General features: G+C 55.4%; 1 protein-coding gene across 6 annotated transcripts; it reads left to right on the top strand.

Moving 5' to 3' along the window:
• Positions 1-179: 179 nt before the first annotated feature.
• On the top strand, positions 180-19,258 carry IGSF9 (immunoglobulin superfamily member 9). 6 transcript variants are annotated; one of them, XM_017864832.1, is made up of 22 exons: positions 180-268; positions 2,541-2,772; positions 3,018-3,206; positions 8,316-8,468; positions 9,247-9,401; positions 9,638-9,755; positions 11,399-11,540; positions 11,644-11,789; positions 11,884-12,026; positions 13,601-13,741; positions 14,118-14,195; positions 14,331-14,447; positions 14,656-14,806; positions 14,998-15,121; positions 15,438-15,613; positions 15,865-16,115; positions 16,329-16,413; positions 16,513-16,689; positions 16,956-16,998; positions 17,331-18,179; positions 18,441-18,568; positions 18,793-19,258. In XM_017864832.1, exons 2-22 carry the CDS (start codon positions 2,715-2,717, stop codon positions 18,972-18,974), a joined length of 3,606 nt encoding a protein of 1,201 aa, XP_017720321.1. In that variant the 5' UTR covers positions 180-268; positions 2,541-2,714; the 3' UTR covers positions 18,975-19,258. The 6 variants fall into 6 exon arrangements, with proteins under 6 accessions (XP_017720321.1, XP_017720323.1, XP_017720324.1 ...); XM_017864834.1 differs by having other exon boundaries at positions 11,932-12,026; XM_017864833.1 differs by lacking the exon at positions 180-268 and adding an exon at positions 647-715.
• Positions 19,259-19,703: the final 445 nt, after the last annotated feature.

The following is a 19,703-nucleotide window of genomic DNA, read 5'->3' on the forward strand; positions in this document are numbered from 1 at the left end:
GCCTTTCCACGCTTGGCTGTGCAGAGGTCCACGAGGGGGCGACCTGAGCCCACGTGCCGCCGGACCCTTCCCTCCTGAAACTACAACTCCCAGGCCGCTCAGGGGTCCCGCCCGCCTCACCGCGCCTCTGGCGGCTCCAATTGGCCGCCGCGGGAGGGGGATTGGCGGTCTCCAGGGCGACGGGAGGCGCTCGGGGCATCCGAGGCGGGGAGGCGGGTCCGCCCCCTATTGTGTAGCGGCGAGAGTGGAGCAGAGCGGTGCGGAGCAGGTGAGGGAGGGGGCGTACTGGGGTATAGAAGTGGGGTGCTGGCGGGGCATGGAGAGTAGTGCGGAGTTATGGGGGACAGGAGAAAGCGGGGAGTTCTAGAGAGAAGTGGAATTCGTTGAGGGAGCAGAACTAGGGGAGTTCTGGGGAGTGAAGTGGAATTCTTGGCGGGTGGGTGGGGGTTCCCGGAGAACTGCAGGAGTTCTGGAGGCCATGTGGGGGAGTTCTTGGTGGGTTCTAAGAGAAAGGAGGAGTTCCAGGGGACCGTAGAATGCGAGGGAGAAAGGAATTGTTGGGGGTGGGGTATCAGAATTGTATTGTGAGCTGAGGCAGGAGAATCCCAGGGAGGAGAATTCTCGGCAGGAGAGGATGGGGAGAAGTGGCTGGGGGGCGGGGAGACCAGAAGGGAGTTCCTTGTAGCGCAGGGGGCCTGCTGCAATTGGAGATCAGGTGCGAGAAGCTGGAATTGTTGGGGGGACTGTGCATAGTAGCGATAACTGGAAAGGGAATAATGGGAGGATGAGGGAGTGGTGTGTAGGGAGACTAGAAGGGTGAGGAAATAGTGGAGGCCGGGGAAGTTGGAAAGATATTAGGAGACTCGGAGGAATTCTAGGGCTACCTAGTTACTCGGGGTCTTGGAAAACAGCCAGGAGAGAACTAGGGGGTTCCTATATACTTGGGGTTCCTATATACTTGGAAAAAGGTTTTTCAGGGAAGTATGGGAGAGCTGCCTGGAGGCAGTGGGAAACAGGGGGCTTTGTTGCTAGTGAATTGCCAGAAGTTAGACGGTACAGGATCATTATGTAGAGGCAAGGATCAGACTCTGTGGAGGATGTTTTATAGTCTATCCTGAACTTTGTGGCCAAGAGTGGGTTGGAGGCCTCAGAGCAGAGTCCACTTGGCTGCGCCGGGCCCTGGCATGGACCCTCTGGCTCTCTGAGACTGCCCTAGGATCTGTGGGGCTGTCAGGAGCTCCTACCCTCCAAGCCCCAGGGCTCATTTTGTACACTTCAGGGACTCATAGGCTTTTTTTGGACCATGCCTGGGGTTGGGGAAGAGACAGCCTGACAAACCCTGGCACCCCGAAGATATTGGAGGGGAGTGAGTGGGAGGGATTTGGGTGAGGTCCTTCGGTGGTGGTGCCTGGCAGTGGGAGGGCTGCTTGGCAGTATCATGAGGAAGTTGTGCTAGCTGCCAGCCGCGGGACCTGTCCAGACCTGGAGGATGCTGCCTGGGCCCCCCATACCGGCAGGTGGGGGAGTCAGCTCCTCCTCTCCCAAGTGCCTCACTCATTGCCAAAGCAGTGTAGGGAGACTGAATGGAGAAAGGCCTTGGGTCCCCAGTTTCCAGAGTTTTTCATAGAAGCCGGGGAAATGGGACAAGGGATTGTATAGGGGTGTCCTGGGGACTACTTTCTGAGGGTTAAGGGCCCTGGATTTGCCCTTGACTGGCTCTCTGCCTCTGAACAGAGATCCTCAGGGCCCTTATTTGTCACAGTGAGGTGAAGGCGACAGCACTGGTTCCATCTTGCTGCTATACCTTGTAAGCATCAAGAGTAAGGAAAGAAGCAAGAGAAGGCTGGGCCATGAGAGTCTTTTTTTTTTTTTGAGACGGAATCTCGCTCTGTCACCCAGGCTGGAGTGCAGTGGCCGGATCTCAGCTCACTGCAAGCTCCGTCTCCCGGGTTTATGCCATTCTCCTGCCTCAGCCTCCCGAGTAGCTGGGACTACAGGCGCCCGCCACCTCGCCCGGCTAGTTTTTTTGTATTTTTTAGTAGAGACGGGGTTTCACCGTGTTAGCCAGGATGGTCTCGATCTCTTGACCTCGTGATCCGCCCGTCTCGGCTTCCCAAGGTGCTGGGATTACAGGCTTGAGCCACCGCGCCTGGCCTGAGGGTCTTGATCTACCATACTTCCTTCAAAAATCTTTTTCCAAGTATATAAGGAACCCCAGTTCTCTTCTGGCTTAGTTTTTCAAGACTCTAAGAATGCAGGCGTCCCCAGAATCCTTTCACATTTCCTAAGACCTTCCCAGCTCTCCCAGCCTCCCCTATTTCCTCACCTTTCTGGTCTCTGCATTCAGCACTCACCATTCTCCCAGTACTCCTACCCCTGCTCTTACTCCTCAGGGCTTCAAGATTCCCCCCTTCCCGCTACCCCCAACTTAATTACGCTCCTCCCTCCTTTCTCTTCCCAGTGCCTTTCTCTAATGGTGGGGTTTCTTCTGGGCTCCAGTATTGGCCAACTCTGCATGTTGCCTTGCACTTTGCATTTAGATCTGGTGGTTCTCCGGAGAGCAGCTTCCTCGGGTGTTACATGAGCCAAGCCCTCACTGTACAGATGAGTGAGAGCTGAAACCTGTTCCCTGAGCTGATCAGAAGGACATCCCTTGGCCCCTCCATCTGGGCCCCTGTGGATAGGAGGGGCTGGGCGAGCAGGCCAGCTGGGCTATGGTGTGGTGCCTCGGCCTGGCCGTCCTCAGCCTGGTTATCAGCCAGGGGGCTGACGGTAAGCTGGACTCCTGGGCTCAAGAACACCCTGTTAGCCTTGGGGTGGGTATGGGGGTGTTCCTCAAGGGTTCCTCTTTGGGCATGTGAGGGCAGGGGAGGAATAGGGCTGGTTCTGGAGAAGCTGAACTGGGGGTTTCTCCAGTCACCCAAAGTCCTAAGGTGCCTACAGAGATACTGATGGCACCTCCCCTTCCAGCACTGACCCTGGCCCCCCGTTGTGCCCTCATGCCACCCATCATGCAGGTCGAGGGAAGCCTGAGGTGGTATCGGTGGTGGGCCGGGCTGGGGAGAGTGTGGTGCTGGGCTGTGACCTGCTGCCCCCGGCCGGCCGGCCCCCGCTGCATGTCATCGAGTGGCTGCGCTTTGGATTCCTGCTTCCCATCTTCATCCAGTTCGGCCTCTACTCTCCCCGAATTGACCCTGATTACGTGGGTAAGAGTTCTCCTCAGGTGGAAGGTAGGCAGGTATCAGCAAGAAAGGTGGACTGGGTAGAGCTGGGCAAGGCCTCCTGTGAACTGCTCTGTCCCTGCCCTGATCTCATCTCCAGCTCTGCTGCCTTCACTCTGCTTAACAAGCATGTTTGTGCTCCCAAGCAGTGTTAATTCATTGAAAGATTCATTCATTTACACACACACACACACACACACACTATTATAGCTGTGCTATTTAGGACTCCACGTGGTCTGTTCCAAAGGATATCCTGCAGCCCTATTCCAAGTATCCATTCTAATTTTGTAACTGCTTTTTCTAGATCTCATCATGAAACCTCCCAGACTTCATCCTGATCTGTAGTCTCCCCATTTGGCCCTACCTTGGTCCTGGCTCTACTACCTGCTCACTCCTCTGCCCTCTCCCCCTTCCCCATCACCTTAAATGCTAGCTCAGGGGTTCAAGTCTTCTAGGGAATGGGCTGATGGGGCAGCAGGGTGGGTGCGGCTGTGACCTCTCTGCTTTTCCAGGGGCACTCAGCCTGCTTCTGAGTAGAGAAGCACAGGTGTACAGAGAGGGTGGCTGGGGAGGGCCCAGGTTCCCCAAAGGTCAGTGAATGGGGCTGGCCTGGGTTGCTGCTTTAGGTGGCACCTGTTGGGACTTAAAATCGTGTGTAGCCTCCCTGGGCGCCTTCTGCTGCACCCCAGCTGGCTCCCTAGAATGGCTACAATGGCTCTGCTTCCTCCTAATCCTGAATGGAGCCTTAATCTAAGCGGTTTAGTGCCAGGTCTCAGAGGGCAGTGTGCAGGAGGCTCTAAGGACGGGTCTGGGCTAGGGGTAAGAGAGAGTCTTGTTGCCTCCTCTTCAGAGAAGGGAGACCCAGGAAAGGCCACCTGGGAGGATTTTGATGGGGAGACCCCCACCTTTTCCCTCTTTAGTTTGAATCTTGAGGGAAACCCTGGGATTGGCTGAGCCTTGCCACAGGGCGGGCTGAGCGGAGAGGGGAGGAGGTGCAGGCAGGTGATGCAGAAGGGAAGTTTATTTTCAAACTGGGGGCAGTTATTGGCAAACAGCCTGGTAGGAGTGTATGTGTCTACACAAGCCCTGTGGGAATGGATGAAAGCGGGCCCCAATTAGCACCAGTGGAGAAAAAAACGGCTGTACCCACCAGCCCTCCCTCCCTGCCTCCGCCTGCCCGGGCCTGGGAGGGGTCTTGGGCTGCTGGGCTGAGGCTGGACAGATTCAAAATGTTGCCTGACTGAGGGCAAGGCAAGGGGAGGCAGAAGAGAGAGGGGCTTTTCCTGCGACTCCACCAGGGAGACTTGAAGCTCTTCCTTCTCTCCAGCTTGTGTCCTGCCTTGAGGTCCGTCAGGCCTGAAGCCACTGGATGGTTAGCAACTTTGTCTACCTGTGGGTCTTCCTTCTGTCTGTGCTGTTGCTTGAGTTGCAGGTGCTGTGAGCAGTAGCCTCTGGTACTTACTCTCTACTCCTATCCTTTGTTCACACTCCTACCTCAGTCTGGATCTCTTAGTCGGGCCCTCTGGCCGAGGGAGTTGGGACCTGAGGGAGACCCCTGAGCCCATTAACCCTTTTACTGCCTCACAGTGTGGAAGGGGCCTCTCAGCCTTTGTGTAGGGGACTCGGAACTGCAGTTGCTAAGCAACAGGAGGTAGAGGTTGCTAAGGACAATGCTTTTCTGTCATAAACCCTCTGGGCAGTGAAGGGGAGATGGGCCAGGGACTGTTGTGGGGCTGGTGGTCTAGAATGTGTGTGGAACCCTGACAGAGTCTGTTGGAGGATTAGGGACCACACAGAAGGGAAGGCTTCCCGTCTTTGAGGACTCTAGAAGCATCTAGCAGAGGGGACTGGATTTATCAACGAGTGCCATGGAGTGAAAGCAATATAAAACAAGCTAGGACGAAAGAGTAGGATTCAATTAGCTGCCGTGTGTAAAGTGTCCTGGCCTGTGCCCGCACAGTGCCTATGTGGTGTGAACCCATGACCAGGCCTCCAGAAGGAAGGTTAGGCTTAGTTGACACCAGCTTTCCTAAGGTGGATCTTAGACCAACTCATCAAAATGGCAGGATGGACTTTTGTGCTGTATTTCTTGGGATTTTCAAGATGCCCCACATAGCAGAAGGGACGTGCATTTTTTTCTCTGCCCTGAGTTGTTTGATAAAAATCAGTGACCTCATTCTCCACTTAGAACTCCCCTGCTTGCTCTAGTCACCTCCCCTCACCACCTTTTATTGTTAACTCTCTGCCCAGTCACAGCTTCCCAGAAGCCTTCGTTACTCTTCTTGCTTCATAGTGCAATGTCTGGGCGCAGTTAGCACCATTTTTTGAACTTCTTTGTGGATGTGTGGACATGAACTTGCCCATTTAGATGACTGTGGGTTCCCTGCCTTCCGAGAGCTTAAGAGAGCAGAGACTGTGTCTCCTGTTTTCTTCACACACCCCTGCGTACAGGAAGATCTGAAGTCAACAGGCTTTAGCCCTGCAGGTGGAGGGAGGCCTCCAGGAGGTGGGCCCAGGACTCAGGAGGACTCAGGGCTGCCCTGCTGGCAATCTTCCTGTTCTTCTGTAACACTACAGATCTAGCAGTCCAACTGTCAGAAAAGCTAGGACACGCAGTATGCTTCTTTGGATATTCTCAGTAACATTTGCACTGTTATCCATTGGCTACCAGCATCTCCCAAGTGAGAATACACCAATTACGCCCAGTGCCCTGAACAGCACTTGGTCCTAACACCCGTATCCATGGAAAGCATGCTGCGTCTGGAGAAAGAAGCCTGGCTTTGTCACCTACTAGCCATGTGATTTTGGAAAGAAACTTAACATTAATTCCTTAAGCTACAATAGAATTCTTGGGAGGATTAAATATGGTGATGCCTACTATTACATGGCCCGTATTCCACACTCAATCTTCCTTCCCTCTTCTTCCTTCTTTGTGGAGGTAGAAGATCACAATAATGAAAAGTGTCATGTGGGACATAGAAGAGGTTGCAGTCTGGGGTCTGCAGGGTTCAGCAGCCAGGCAGATTAGCCTTCTTGAGGAAGCCTGACAGTAGGTAGAAGGGTATGATTATGTTAAATATTTACCCACTAGGCCTAGTCTTATCTCCCGGGTGGGGATTTCATCACCTAGCCCTTTAAGCAGGTCCACCCATCCTAGAGAATCCACACCCTGGAACTCATTCTAAGTACAAAAAGACTCTTGCCTAAGATCACAAAGCCTGCCTCAACTTGATCCTTCTTTTCTCTTCTTTCTGAAATAGATCACTCTAGAGGTAGAATGGAAGCAAATTGGAGGGGCTGAGCACATTCACAGCTTCGGAATTTCTAGTATTAGGAAGAGCTGAGGTGGACACTATGCAAAGGGACTTGGAGCAACATTTGCATACAACATAAGATTCAGAAAATGCAGCCAGGCACAGTGACTCACAGCTTAATCCCAGCACTTTGGGAGGCTGAGGCAGGAGGATCCCTTGAGGCCAAGAGTTTGAAACTAGCCTGGGCAATATAGCAAGACCCCTCTCTTCAAAAGTTAAATAATTAGCCAGGCATGGTGACACTTGCCTGTAAACAAGCTACTTGAGAGGATGAGGCAGAAGGATCACTTGAGCCCAGGAGTTCGAGGCTGCAGTGAGCCACCATCAAACCACTGCCCTCCAGCCTGGGCAACAGAGTGAGACCCTGTCTCTAAAAAAAAAAAAGAAAGTTCCATTTGTTCATAGCGGAGGTCAAGGTGGGGATGAGCAATGTGATGTAGAGGGGAGGAGGCTGGAGGCAGGGAGACCTGCAAGTAGGCTGTTGGAGAAACCCAGGTGAGACATGCCACACATGTAAAGGTGAGGACAGCAGAGAAGGGGAAATGTTTAGGAGGTAGGATTTGAAAAACCTAATGAGCAAGTAGATATGGGAGGTAATTGAGGAATCTAGGAGATGCCAGGTTCCTGATAAGGTAACTTGGTGTGTGGTGGTGCTGTTCACTGATGCAGGGAGAGAAAAGGAAGATGATGTGTGATCAGTTTAGGGACAGGGCCAGGACTTGAGTGCAGCTTTCTGATTTCAAATCTAGACCTCATTTATTTGTTCAACAACTTATCTGAGCATCCGGTGATGCCAGGCACCATGCTACATGCCTTCCCTACATTATTTCTCTCCTCCACCCCACCTCAATTTTGTTTCTCTTCTTTTTACAGATGAGGAAACTGAAATTAAGAGAGGTTAAGTAACTTGTCCAAAAGAGTACACAGTCGAGCTGGACTCATGCCTAGGTCTATCTGGCTCCTAAGTGTGTGCCTGTATCACGAGGCTACACTGCCAGGGACCCATGAAGCCGTTTGGGGTGCACAATTGCATCCAGGGAGGGTGCTGAGGGCTTGGGTAGGCACCCTTGGTCTGAGCCTGGCAGTGTGGTGTGGATGCTGACTAAGAGCGGGATTGAGGTGTCTGGTTGTGCTGTGGTTGTGTGGCTTTGTGGAACTGTATGTGGTCAGCCAGCTGGGGCCTGAGTGCCCCGGGGCATGGAAAGGATGGGGTGAGGAGGCTGCTGACTTTGCTGCTTGCTGGGCTGGACTCTGGCCACCCTAAGGCGCTTAGGCTGCTGATAATAGCCCTGAGGGATTAGGGGCTTTGGCAGGCGGGGTCTGGGTTCCCCTGCTAGGGCCTCAAACACTGCTGAGGTTTTCAGGGAAACAATCCTCTATCAGGAGTACTCCCAGGAGCTCACACCTTCCCCTACAAAAAAAGCCCAGATCCTGTAAGAGTCCAGAGGAGACTACGTGCTGGCTCTTCACCTCCTTCCCCAACAGTCCTGGACACCGAGTGCAGTTCGGGGGGAAGGTTTTGTCCACCTGCTGTCCCCTTGGTTTCTCTTTGTGTAGACAGGGTCCCAGCTGTTGAACAGCAAGAGCGGTCAGAGGGGCTGAATGGAGGGACCTGTCCTGAATGACCCCAACCCCATCTGCATCTCTGTGGACCTCACACCGTCAGAGTAATTGGGAGAGACTGAGCCTGTTCTTACCTCTAAGAATTACCAGTGTGACCAGGGGACTGGGGCTTCCATGGGGTTCCTTCAGCACCCTTGATTCAGGGCTCCTCCCCCAGGACGAGTCCGGCTGCAGAAGGGGGCCTCTCTCCAGATCGAGGGTCTCCGGGTGGAAGACCAGGGCTGGTACGAGTGCCGCGTGTTCTTCCTGGACCAGCACATCCCTGAAGACGATTTTGCTAACGGCTCCTGGGTGCATCTGACAGTCAATTGTATGAGGCTGTGGGGCAGGTGGTGGAGAAGGACAGGGAGGAGGAGGATGGGGACTCTGGCTGGTGGGAGAAAAGGGAAGAGGGAGTTCTATTTCTATCCCACAAACGACTCTGATGCCCCACCCTTCCTGAGAGTCCTTGTTTGCTCACTTAGTAGTTGCATCTCACCCCTCCCCCATACTCCTGCCCTTTTCAGTTCTTCAAATATAAATCCAATCAGTCTTCTAGGCTCTGTGTCAGGAACTCCCTCTTTCTCTTCCCTCCTGCTTCCCTGGCCAGGGAAGTGGGTGGGAGAGATGGGGCTCTTGGGCCTTGAGTGAAACATAGCTCACATACATATAGCACTTTGTGTTTTCAAAATACCTTTTCACCCAGGCCCTTATTATTTCTGTCTCACTCCTAAGTAGGAGGGAGGTCATAATCATTCCCACTGCATAGGTGAGGCTGGGTCATGCCACTGATTAGTGGCAGAGCAGAGTCTAGGACCCAGCCCTCCTCACTCCCAGAACAGTGCTCCTCCTGAGGGGACTTGGCTCTCCCCGCCGGCTCTGGACATCCAGCCTGGGTTCAGCCCCAGGCCAGTGTGTGGGGGTGGGTTGATAGAATCCTCACTTGGCCCGGGTGCAGCAGACAGGGTGGCCCCGGGCTGAGCATTCCTATGAGGCGGGGCTGGTGGGTGGGCAGCAGGCTGGAGCCCTGAGTCGTCTCCCTGGCCCTCGGACACTGCTCTTTGCGTTGACAGCCCCTCTGGGGCCCCTGATGCCTGTCTCCCTTGCAGCGCCCCCTCAATTCCAGGAGACACCTCCTGCTGTGTTGGAAGTGCAGGAACTGGAGCCTGTGACCCTGCGTTGTGTGGCCCGTGGGAGCCCCCTGCCTCGTGTGACGTGGAAGCTCCGAGGAAAGGACCTTGGCCAGGGCCAGGGCCAGGTGCAAGTGAGTCCTGGGGGTGGATAGAGTGAGCCATATAGAGTGTGAAGGGAAGGTGGGGGCCTGGCAGTGGGGCCAGAGGACAGAGGAGGCATAGGCCAGGCTAGAAGATGGGCCAAAGAGGGGGTTGGCATTGTTTGCCCCGAGCCTGGGGTGCTGCCTCCCTCTGCTGGCCAGCCTCAGAAGTGCAGGATCTGACGCTGGCAGGGGAAAGGACTCTTCCTCACCCACTTCTTCCCTAGGTGCAGAACGGGACACTGCGGATCCGCCGGGTAGAGCGAGGCAGCTCTGGGGTCTACACCTGCCAAGCCTCCAGCACTGAGGGCAGCGCCACCCACGCCACCCAGCTGCTAGTGCTAGGTGCTCTCTGGCGGGAGGGCTGGGCTTCAGGGTTACCTATGCAAGGGGGCTGTGACCTATGGTTGAATTGGTTCACAGCAAGATAGGAATATCTGTGCCTGAGGGCGGGGCCCGTGGAAGCTGAGGGGGCTCCCAATGCAGGCTGTCGCTCTGAAACCAGCACCTTAATTTTAAAAGGCTTGGTAAGCAGACAAAGCGATCTTAGTGCCCAGTAGTGTGTTATAGTGGAAAGGACATGGGTGCTTGTGTTAGGCTGTGAACCGGCTAACTCCTTGAGTCCCAGTTTCTTCATCTTTATAAAGAGACTCATGTCTACCTCTCAGGTCTGTTACAAGAATTTACTTAAGTCCAGCTGAGCCCAGTCACAGGCACATGGTATTCCTGGCCAAGATCCTTCCTTTAGAAGGGAAACTGAGAAGTAGAAGGCCTGGACTGTGCCTTCATAGAGCCTATTATCTTTGTGGGGAAGTGGGACTAATTGGGGAAACAGGGAAGTGTTGCTGTCCGAGGTACTGTAAGAAAGGCAGTGCCTGGTAATGGTTAAAGTGTCGTCTGTGGCATAAGGAAGCCTAATGGGAACGTTGCCTCTCCTGCTGTCCTTGGGCAATCACCTCACAATCTGTCTGCCTCTGAGCCTTCATTTCTTCATCCATAAAATGGAGACAATTCCCACTGCCAAGCTTTTGGTCAGGATTAAATGAGGTCGTGCAGGTAAAGTGCTTAGCACTCAGTGTCCCGCATGCAGTCAGTGCTCTGTTGTGTCAGCTCGCATCATGACCTCTTCTTACTGACTGCTCATGCGGTACCGGCCCAGAGAGGGGAAGAAGTAGTGGAACTGTAGTAGCAGAGGTGCTTTTGCAGGAGGTATGTGGCGTGGCCAGGCCCTTGGGAGGGACATTCCAGACTGGGGGTGCAGGGAGCAAAGGCATGGAGATGGGGTGCTAGTGCTAGGTGCTCTCTGGCGGGAGGGCTGGGCTTCAGGGTTACCTATGCAAGGGGGCTGTGACCTATGGTTGAATTGGTTGCCCACACTGACCTGAAAGAGTTCATGAGGGCTGACATGGAAAGATGGCTGGCCAGGTAGGGAGCGTTTGGATCGCAGGGGTCCACACGGCTGGGTTTGAGCTTAGTGTAGTAGGAGCCAGGTGCTGTTGCACGTTCCTGAGCAGAAGTGTTCTGTGGCTCAAGGGGCTGTTTCTATATGAATGGCGAGTAGAGTGGCAGCCGCAGGGGAGCCTGGAGTCAGGGGCTGCTGCAGCATCTTGAGGTGAGGTATTGGGCACCTGGGTTAGGGTCAGAGACAGAGAAGTAATTCAAGAGGTGACAAGCAGGGATACAAATGGTAAATGAGCAGAGTTAAACTGACTCCCCCAAACACACACACCATTCCTAGGCAGTGGAACCGCATGAATGGGGTTGCTCTTGATGGAACAGAGAGAATTTGGAAAGAGGAATGCGTCTCAGGGAGAGGATGAATTCTTGTTAACATACAGGTGGAAGCTTCTGTTTCCATTCCCCAAAGCCCTGTAACAATGAGCCCTAGGATTCCAGAGGGCAGAGCTGGGAAGGATTGTAGAGGTGACCTCAGGGTTCTGGGAAGACTGTGGGCTGAGGCCACCTTCCTCCCTCTGTGCACCCCACAGGACCCCCAGTCATCGTGGTGCCCCCCAAGAACTGCACAGTCAATGCTTCCCAGGATGTTTCCTTGGCCTGCCACGCTGAGGCATACCCTGCTAATCTCACCTACAGCTGGTTCCAGGACAACACCAATGTCTTCCACATTAGGTGGGGTCACCCTCATTAGGAGGGTGGAGGTGGGGAATTCATAGTCTCTGAAGAGCCGCTTGGCTGAAGGCCTGGACCCCTCCTCACACATGCCACATTGCAGCCACCTGCGGTCCCGGGTGCGGATTCTGGTGGACGGGAGCCTGCGGCTGCAGGCCACCCAGCCTGATGATGCCGGCTGCTACACCTGTGTGCCCAGCAATGGCCTCCTGCATCCACCCTCAGCCTCTGCCTACCTCACTGTGCTCTGTAAGCCCCTGACCCCAGCTTCTCCCACAGCCTGCTCCCTTCCCCTGGGCCAGGCCAAGCCCCTCTCCCCCAACTTGCCACTACTTTCCCCCAGACCCAGCCCAGGTGACAGCTATGCCTCCTGAGACGCCCCTGCCCATAGGCATGCCGGGGGTGATCCGCTGCCCGGTTCGTGCCAACCCCCCACTGCTCTTTGTCAGCTGGACCAAGGATGGAAAGGCCCTGCAGCTGGACAAGGTACAGGCTTGGGGCAGTACAGCTTGGTGTTATTTTGCTCAGGACAGCAGGGTGGAGTTAGCTCAGTTTAATTCAATTCTGTGACTGGGGACACATATCTTTTGTGAATTTAATTTGTGTTATGAGACATGTTGCACAGGAGACTACTTAAAACCGCTGAGGAAAAATTTCCATGGTTTAAGGTGGTGGTTTTGTGTCTTCTCTGGGGAAAGAAAAGAGATGATCTCTGGGGAAAATGATGGCAAAGAGTCAAGAAGCAGAACCGAAGGTTCTTTCGTGTGATGATTGGGGAATTGTGTGTCCCGGGGGAACACACACTTCTCACCAGGTGCTGTGTGGGATACTGGGTTGGGGGCAGGGGCAAGGAGGCATCCATCCTTCAAGTGGGCACTGCCTGGGCAGAGGATAGCAACACTGTCTGGAAGGCCATGGATGGAACTCATGCCTTTCTTTTAGGGTGGTTGAGGATAGACCAGCAACAGATTCTGGGACTCTGGTGATGGGCCTCAAAGAGGAGACAGTCATTCCCTTGCAGAAACCAGGATCAAGAGGCAGGAAGTAGTATAGTGTGTTTATGGAATCATGCGTTATGGAATCATGGATCATCCAATTGGGTGGAAGCTGGAGTGCCTGTAGGGACATGAATGGTGCAGAGAAAGCTGGAAAGACAGGTTAGCATCAAAAGGAAGAACTGTGAATGCCAGGTTACCATTGCTTCATTCCAAGGCAATCGGGATCTTTTGTCTGCAGAGACTATAAATTTTTTCAGGCCCAGTATTGCCATCTTTTCATCGTAGTGTACCTGGGGCTTCTACAACAATAGTACTCAGTATATCTTTGTTGACTGTTTAAGAGAAAAGTCTACAGGCAGTTGGAGCCGCTGGAGTTTGTTGAGCATTGGTGTGATAGCATCAGAACTGTGATCAGGGATTGAGCTTATCCAGTGGAATGTAGCAGGAGATACTGGACATAGGAAGAGGGGTTCTGAAGCTGCTGAAATGGCCCAGGTGAGAGTTGTGGAGTCTAATTTAGAGAGGAGGACATGAAGATGAATGGGCTCATGCCCCGACAAAAGGGACCTCTCAGGATGACTGGCTTAGTATTTCGCTAGGGGGAGTGAGGGAACGTACGGAGGCAGACTTCAGCAAGGAGGACGGTGGGCCCTTTCATAGAGAAATAGGAGCTGGTTTGGGGTGGAAGACGCTGAACTTAGTTGTGGAGTGCTGGGAAGGGAGCCAGGTGAAGTCCCAGCAGGCAGGAAGCCCCATGCAGCCCAATTCCAGGGGTGGCCATTCACAGTGTATTTTCTGTGAGTGGCACCCCCTGGAGTTGTGCAGTCACAGCCTCACACTATTGGGAGGGGTCCCTCTGTAGGCAGGAGAGAAAGGAAGCACTGGAAATCGGAGAGGGGTCAGGCCTAGACATGGAGCTGCTGGAGTCCTCTGCATAGCTGTGGGTTTCTCGTCCTGCCCCCTCTCTTGTACTGCCATCCCAGGCTTGTCTCTGCTGAGCTCCTCTCTCAGAGGAGATTGAGATTGAGAGGATGTTGAGCTGTCATCTCCTCTTCCTTCCAGTTCCCTGGCTGGTCCCAGGGCACAGAAGGCTCATTGATCATCGCCCTGGGGAACGAGGATGCCCTGGGAGAATACTCCTGCACCCCCTACAACAGTCTTGGTACCGCCGGGCCCTCCCCTGTGACCCGCGTGCTGCTCAAGGTTAGGCCGGGGGTGGGCGGGGGCCTGTGGTGACAGTGAGTCAGATGGCTGGAGATGGCGCTAAGGCCAGGCTGATGGGGGTGGGGTGGGGCAGACATATGGGGAGGGGTTTCCAAGTCTGTTTCCCATGGTGGCCATGGCAGCAGCTGCCTGATGCCATCCCAGAGGTTTCTGCAGAGGTGGTGCTTGGCAGGTGGGACATCAGTCACACACATCCAAAAGTAAGATATCCTGTTCGCCCCAACTCTCACTAACCTTGACCATGCTGCCTCCCTCTCTGGGGCTCTGGGAGGAAGAATGTTCTGCAGAGGTTTGTACATCTCTGAGAGTCCTGCCTAAGCCTGCCAGCCCTTACTACGCCACCATTTCCCTCCAGCCCCTACCCACTGGGGAACAGACACAGAGCCACAGAAGAATTGAGAGATGGAGAGAGAATGAGGTGGAGACAGGCTTGGTGAGTGTTTAGCTAGGGGGAGTGAGAGAGAGTGAGGTGAGACAATGGCATGACAGGAACACAGAGAGGGGGAGTAGCCAACCTTAGACGGTGATGTAAGAGAGGGCCCCTCCCAATGCCAGACCTGGCTTGCAGGCTCCCCCAGCTTTTATAGAGCAGCCCAAGGAAGAATATTTCCAAGAAGTAGGGCGGGAGCTGCTCATCCCCTGCTCCGCCCAAGGGGACCCTCCTCCTGTTGTCTCTTGGGCCAAGGTAAGGCTCCTGAGCCCGCTCTGCCTGTACCTGTGCCCACTTCACCCCTGCCTCTTGTGCCCCAGCCATTTTGTGGGAGGGAGGGTGTGGGAAGGAGAGGGCTGTCAGAGGCAGGGTGGGGAGGAACTGGAGCTGCCTGGAGAGATGAGGGGCGCCCTTGGTGAGGGGTGGCTGCGTGTGTCCTCAGGGCTCACCAGTGGTTCTGTAGGTGGGCCGGGGGCTGCAAGGCCAGGCCCAGGTGGACAGCAACAGCAGTCTCATCCTGCGACCATTGACCAAGGAGGCCCACGGGCGCTGGGAATGCAGTGCCAGCAATGCTGTGGCCCGCGTGGCTGCCTCCACCAACGTCTACGTGCTGGGTTAGTGGCTGGAGAGATGGCCAGGGGCTGGGAGAAATTACATGGGAATCGTTTTTGGAGGCCCAGAAAGGGGATCATGGGTGTGGGACCCCTGGGATGATGATGGGTGAAGGGCACTGGCCTTGGGGCCCCTGCTACTCTCTACACTCCCTCAGGCCCTGACCACTATTCCTCCATTCCCCCCTGCCCAGGCACTAGCCCTCATGTTGTCACCAATGTGTCCGTGGTGCCTTTGCCTAAGGGTGCCAATGTCTCCTGGGAGCCTGGCTTTGATGGTGGCTATCTGCAGAGATTCAGTGTCTGGTACACGCCACTGTGAGTGACCTGCTCCTGCCATTTCTCTGTGCCAATCTTGCCTCCTTTCCTCTCCTCCTTGAACCTATCTGGCCTTCTGCCCTTTCTTCTGTCCCTCTATCCCTCACCAGTCCTGGCTCTGCTTCCCTGTTTCCAGATTCTGAGTTCAGGGCCAAGGTCCTGAGACCTTGGATGGTTGAGCAGAGAGGAGTTGGTTAGACTCTGGACCACCAGAGCTCTGGTCTACCTACAATATACCCCTGGTTAGATCTCTGGACCCCAGATCTTCTGGTCTACCTAGCTAATGAGGTACCCCCCATGTCCTCATGTCTCCCAGGGCCAAGCGTCCTGACCGAATGCACCATGACTGGGTGTCCTTGGCAGTGCCTGTGGGGGCTGCTCACCTCCTAGTGCCAGGGCTGCAGCCCCACACCCAGTACCAGTTCAGCGTGCTGGCTCAGAACAAGCTGGGCAGTGGTCCCTTCAGCGAAATTGTCTTGTCTGCTCCTGAAGGTGAGAGGCTTGTAGTCCCAGAACAGCAGAGACAAGGATGGGGAAGGGCCGCTAGGAAAGTTAGGATATGGGAGGTTCTGGGTGGGAAGGGGCAGAGGTGCTGGCCAGCTTGGGGTCCAGAGGGGTGTGTGGAAGATGATTTGAGCTTGTCTTCAGGGGCTCTGGGAGAAGAGTTGGGCACTGGGGTGGTGGAAGGCCAGGGGAGGGGCGCTGGGAATCCTTGCTCTGACCTGCCTTTCTGTCCCATGCAGGGCTTCCTACCACGCCAGCTGCACCTAGGCTTCCCCCAACAGAGATATCCCCTCCCCTGTCCCCTCCACGGGGTCTGGTGGCAGTGAGGACACCCCGGGGGGTACTCCTACATTGGGATCCCCCAGAGCTGGTCCCTAAGAGACTGGATGGCTACGTCTTGGAAGGACGGCAAGGCTCCCAGGGCTGGGAGGTGCTGGACCCAGCTGTGGCAGGCACAGAAACAGAGCTGCTGGTGCCAGGCCTCATCAAGGTATGTGCAAGAGGCAATACAGGGAGCAGCCTCCTAGGGGCTCTCCTGTGTCCTTCTCCATTCCCCAAACCCTATCTTCTCATCTTGATTTGAACTCTTCATCTCCGCATCCTACCTCACCCTTCCGTCCCACCTGCACAGTCTTTCCGCGCACCGCTGGGATGGGCGGTGCTGGGCCCTGACCTCCCTCCTGGCACTCCATCCCCATCGCAGGATGTTCTCTATGAGTTCCGCCTCGTGGCCTTCGCAGGCAGCTACGTCAGCGACCCCAGCAACACGGCCAACGTCTCCACTTCCGGTGAGCATCTGGCGTGAGGGAGGAGCACCAGGGCCTGCGGGACGGTGGGGGGGGTGGGGCTCCGAGTCCACTGACCCTCCCTCGTGGCCCCCTGCCTAGGTCTGGAGGTCTACCCTTCGCGCACGCAGCTGCCGGGTCTCCTGCCCCAGCCTGTGCTGGCCGGCGTGGTGGGCGGGGTCTGCTTTCTAGGCGTGGCCATCCTCGTGAGCATCCTGGCCGCCTGCCTCATGAACCGGCGCAGGGCTACCCGCCGCCGCCGCAAGCGCCTCCGCCAAGGTAAGCCCCCCCCTCCACTCTCAGCCCTCCTCCTGCGCACTTGGGCCTAGCGCACCGAAAGGCCCCGCCCCTCCTTAAGTCCCTCCTACCTGGGGGCAAATCCTCGCGCCTGTGTGATCCAGGTGCATTCTCTTAGTCCTGCATCTGGTCCTGCCTACGCTTTTCCCACCCGGATGGCGTTGCGCGTCTGGTGTTGGGTGAGAGAGTCTGCGCCTGGAGGGCCTGGTTTTTTGCCTGTGTCACCTATTATTCTCGTGCCCTTCCAGATCCACCTCTTATCTTCTCTCCGACCGGGACGTCAGCTGCACCGTAAGTGCCTCCACCTCCTTGGCTTTCTTCTGCTTTTCCATTGTACATGCCAGTATCCTCTGCTTCCTTTTTTGCCTCTTTACTGGGGGGATGTTAGGGGTGGGAGAGGAACAAAAGTGGGAGAGGGTAAGAAGGGATGTGCAGTGGCCCCAGCCTGAGGCCAGTCCAGTATGGCCTGTGCCTTCCCTCCACCCCTTCCACCTGTTGGTCCTTTCCTCGCTTGTTCTCCCTAGCTCTGCTCTGTTGTTCACCAAACCTCTCAAGGCCTGATGCTGGCTCCTGGGAGGGGGACCTGCCCCTACCACAGACCCTGATCTCCTGTCCTTCCCCAGCTCTGCTCTGGGCTCAGGCAGTCCTGACAGCGTGGCGAAGCTGAAGCTCCAGGGTTCCCCAGTTCCCAGCCTGCGCCAGAGTCTGCTCTGGGGGAATCTTGCCGGAACTCCCAGCCCCCACCCAGATCCTCCGCCTAGCCGGGGACCCTTACCCCTGGAGCCCATTTGCCGGGGCCCAGATGGGCGCTTTGTGATGGGGCCCACTGTGGTGGCCCCCCAGGAAAGGTCAGGCCCGGAGCAGGCAGAACCTCGGACTCCAGCCCAGTGTCTCGCCCGGTCCTTTGACTGTAGCAGCAGCAGCCCCAGTGGGGCACCCCAGCCCCTCTGCATTGAAGACATCAGCCCTGTGGCGCCCCCTCCAGCAGCTCCACCCAGTCCCTTGCCAGGTCCTGGACCCCTACTCCAGTACCTGAGTCTGCCCTTCTTCCGAGAGATGAATGTGGATGGGGACTGGCCCCCTCTTGAGGAGCCCAGCCCTGCTGCACCCCCAGATTACATGGATACCCGGCGCTGCCCCACCTCATCTTTCCTTCGTCCTCCAGACACCCCTCCTGTGTCCCCCAGGGAATCACTTCCTGGGGCTGTGGCCACTGCAGAACCCCCTTACACAGCCCTGGCTGACTGGACACTGAGGGAGCGGCTGCTGCCAGGCCTTCTCCCTGCTGCCCCTCGAGGCAGCCTCACCAGCCAGAGCAGCGGGCGAGGCAGCGCTTCGTTCCTGCGGCCCCCCTCCACAGCCCCCTCTGCTGGAGGCAGCTACCTCAGCCCTGCTCCAGGAGACACCAGCAGCTGGGCCAGTGGCCCTGAGAGATGGCCCCGAAGGGAGCATGTGGTGACAGTCAGCAAGAGGTGAGAGCAGTCCCTGCCCGTCCCTGCCTCTGCCTCAGTCCTGCCACAGACCTCACCCCTCTCCCAATACCCTGCGCCTTCTCTGCTCCACTCCCACCCTGGGAACAGGAAACCTTGTCTCCTTTTAGAAACTTTTGCTGAGGACCAGGGATTTTTCAGGGGAAACCCATGGCCTAATGTGAGTTTGTGGTCCCTGAATTCAGACTTTTCTGAACAGCTTCTATTCCTCCACCCACACCATATGTTTGTCTTTTTTTACAGGAGGAATACTTCTGTGGACGAGAACTATGAGTGGGACTCAGAATTCCCTGGGGACGTGGAATTGCTGGAGACATTGCACCTGGGCTTGGCCAGCTCCCGGCTCAGACCTGAAGCTGAGCGGGAGCTAGGTGTGTGAGCCCTGGGGAAAGGCAGGCATCTCGGCCATGCTGTCCTACATCCCCCCTGCCACCTTAGGACCCAGTCAGGCCCTGTCTCCCAGGCTTCTCTGCCCTAGACTGTACCTTGCCTCCTTGGGACATCTGTACTGGAAGGGCCTAACAAGCTTCACACCTGAACTCTTCACTCATTGAACCTCAGGGCTTCTTCTCATTGTCCTGCCCACCTCTTGCAGGTGTGAAGACTCCAGAGGAGGGCTGCCTGCTGAACACTGCCCATGTTACTGGCCCTGAGGCCCGCTGTGCTGCCCTTCGGGAGGAATTCCTGGCCTTCCGCCGCCGCCGAGATGCTACTAGGGCTCGGCTACCAGCCTATCGACAGCCAGTCCCTCACCCCGAACAGGCCACTCTGCTGTGAACACCCCTAATGTGAGGCTGGGAAAAGGCATATGGACCTGCAAAGGAGGCCCCCAACCAGACCTAGCTTCAACCTAGGGCACTGCCCCTGCCTGCCCCTTTGGTGCCCAGGTACAGACCCTGATAGTGGGCTTGGGTCACCTTGGTATGGAATGTATGTGCTGACCCCCTAGGTGAGTCTGGGGATTGGAACAGGGATCTTAGGTCTGCCCCTTTCTCTCTCTCTCTCTCTGTGTGTGTGTGTGTGAAGTTTTTTACAGGTGAATAAACAAAGTTTGAAAGATGTTTCTCTGTGTTATCAGTCTTTGAGAGAGTGCCAGGAGAATCCCTGGACCCTTAAAGAAGAGGAGAATCTTATTGAATGAATGGAGGTGCATTCAGCATTCATTCAGGCATTTATTGAGTGCTTACTGAGGCCAGCTACTAAAGGCCAGCCATTGAAGTAGATACTGAGAAAATAAGGTTCTTGAAGACATGCCTTTGCCCTTGAGGAGTTCTTTCTAGTCAGTGAGGCAGACAAGTAAAGAAATAGTTGCCATATGATGTGATAAGTTCTGTGATAAAGCTATGTGTTGGTTATTGTGGTAGCACAAAGGAAGATGGTGCATTCAAGGCCACAAACATTTAGTGAACGCTAATATCGTGTGCTGGGACAAATGCCACATATTGGAAGGGAGTCCTCAGGACCCTTACAGATGGTGGTAATAATAATAATAGTATTCACTATGTG

The sequence above is a fragment of the Rhinopithecus bieti genome, unplaced genomic scaffold (assembly GCF_001698545.2).
Source record: "Rhinopithecus bieti isolate Rb0 unplaced genomic scaffold, ASM169854v2 scaffold_77291, whole genome shotgun sequence".
NCBI lineage: Eukaryota > Metazoa > Chordata > Mammalia > Primates > Cercopithecidae > Rhinopithecus > Rhinopithecus bieti.

What these genes read in the sequence shown, in the direction of transcription:
- IGSF9 (XM_017864832.1), top strand. Translation starts at nt 2,715, where the DNA reads ATGGTGTGGTGCCTCGGCCTGGCCGTCCTCAGCCTGGTTATCAGCCAG. An exon ending in TGGTGCCAGGCCTCATCAAG is followed by an intron (nt 16,116 to 16,328) that starts GTATGTGCAAGA and finishes TCCCCATCGCAG; the next exon opens with GATGTTCTCTATGAGTTCCG. An exon ending in GTGGTGACAGTCAGCAAGAG is followed by an intron (nt 18,180 to 18,440) that starts GTGAGAGCAGTC and finishes CTTTTTTTACAG; the next exon opens with GAGGAATACTTCTGTGGACG.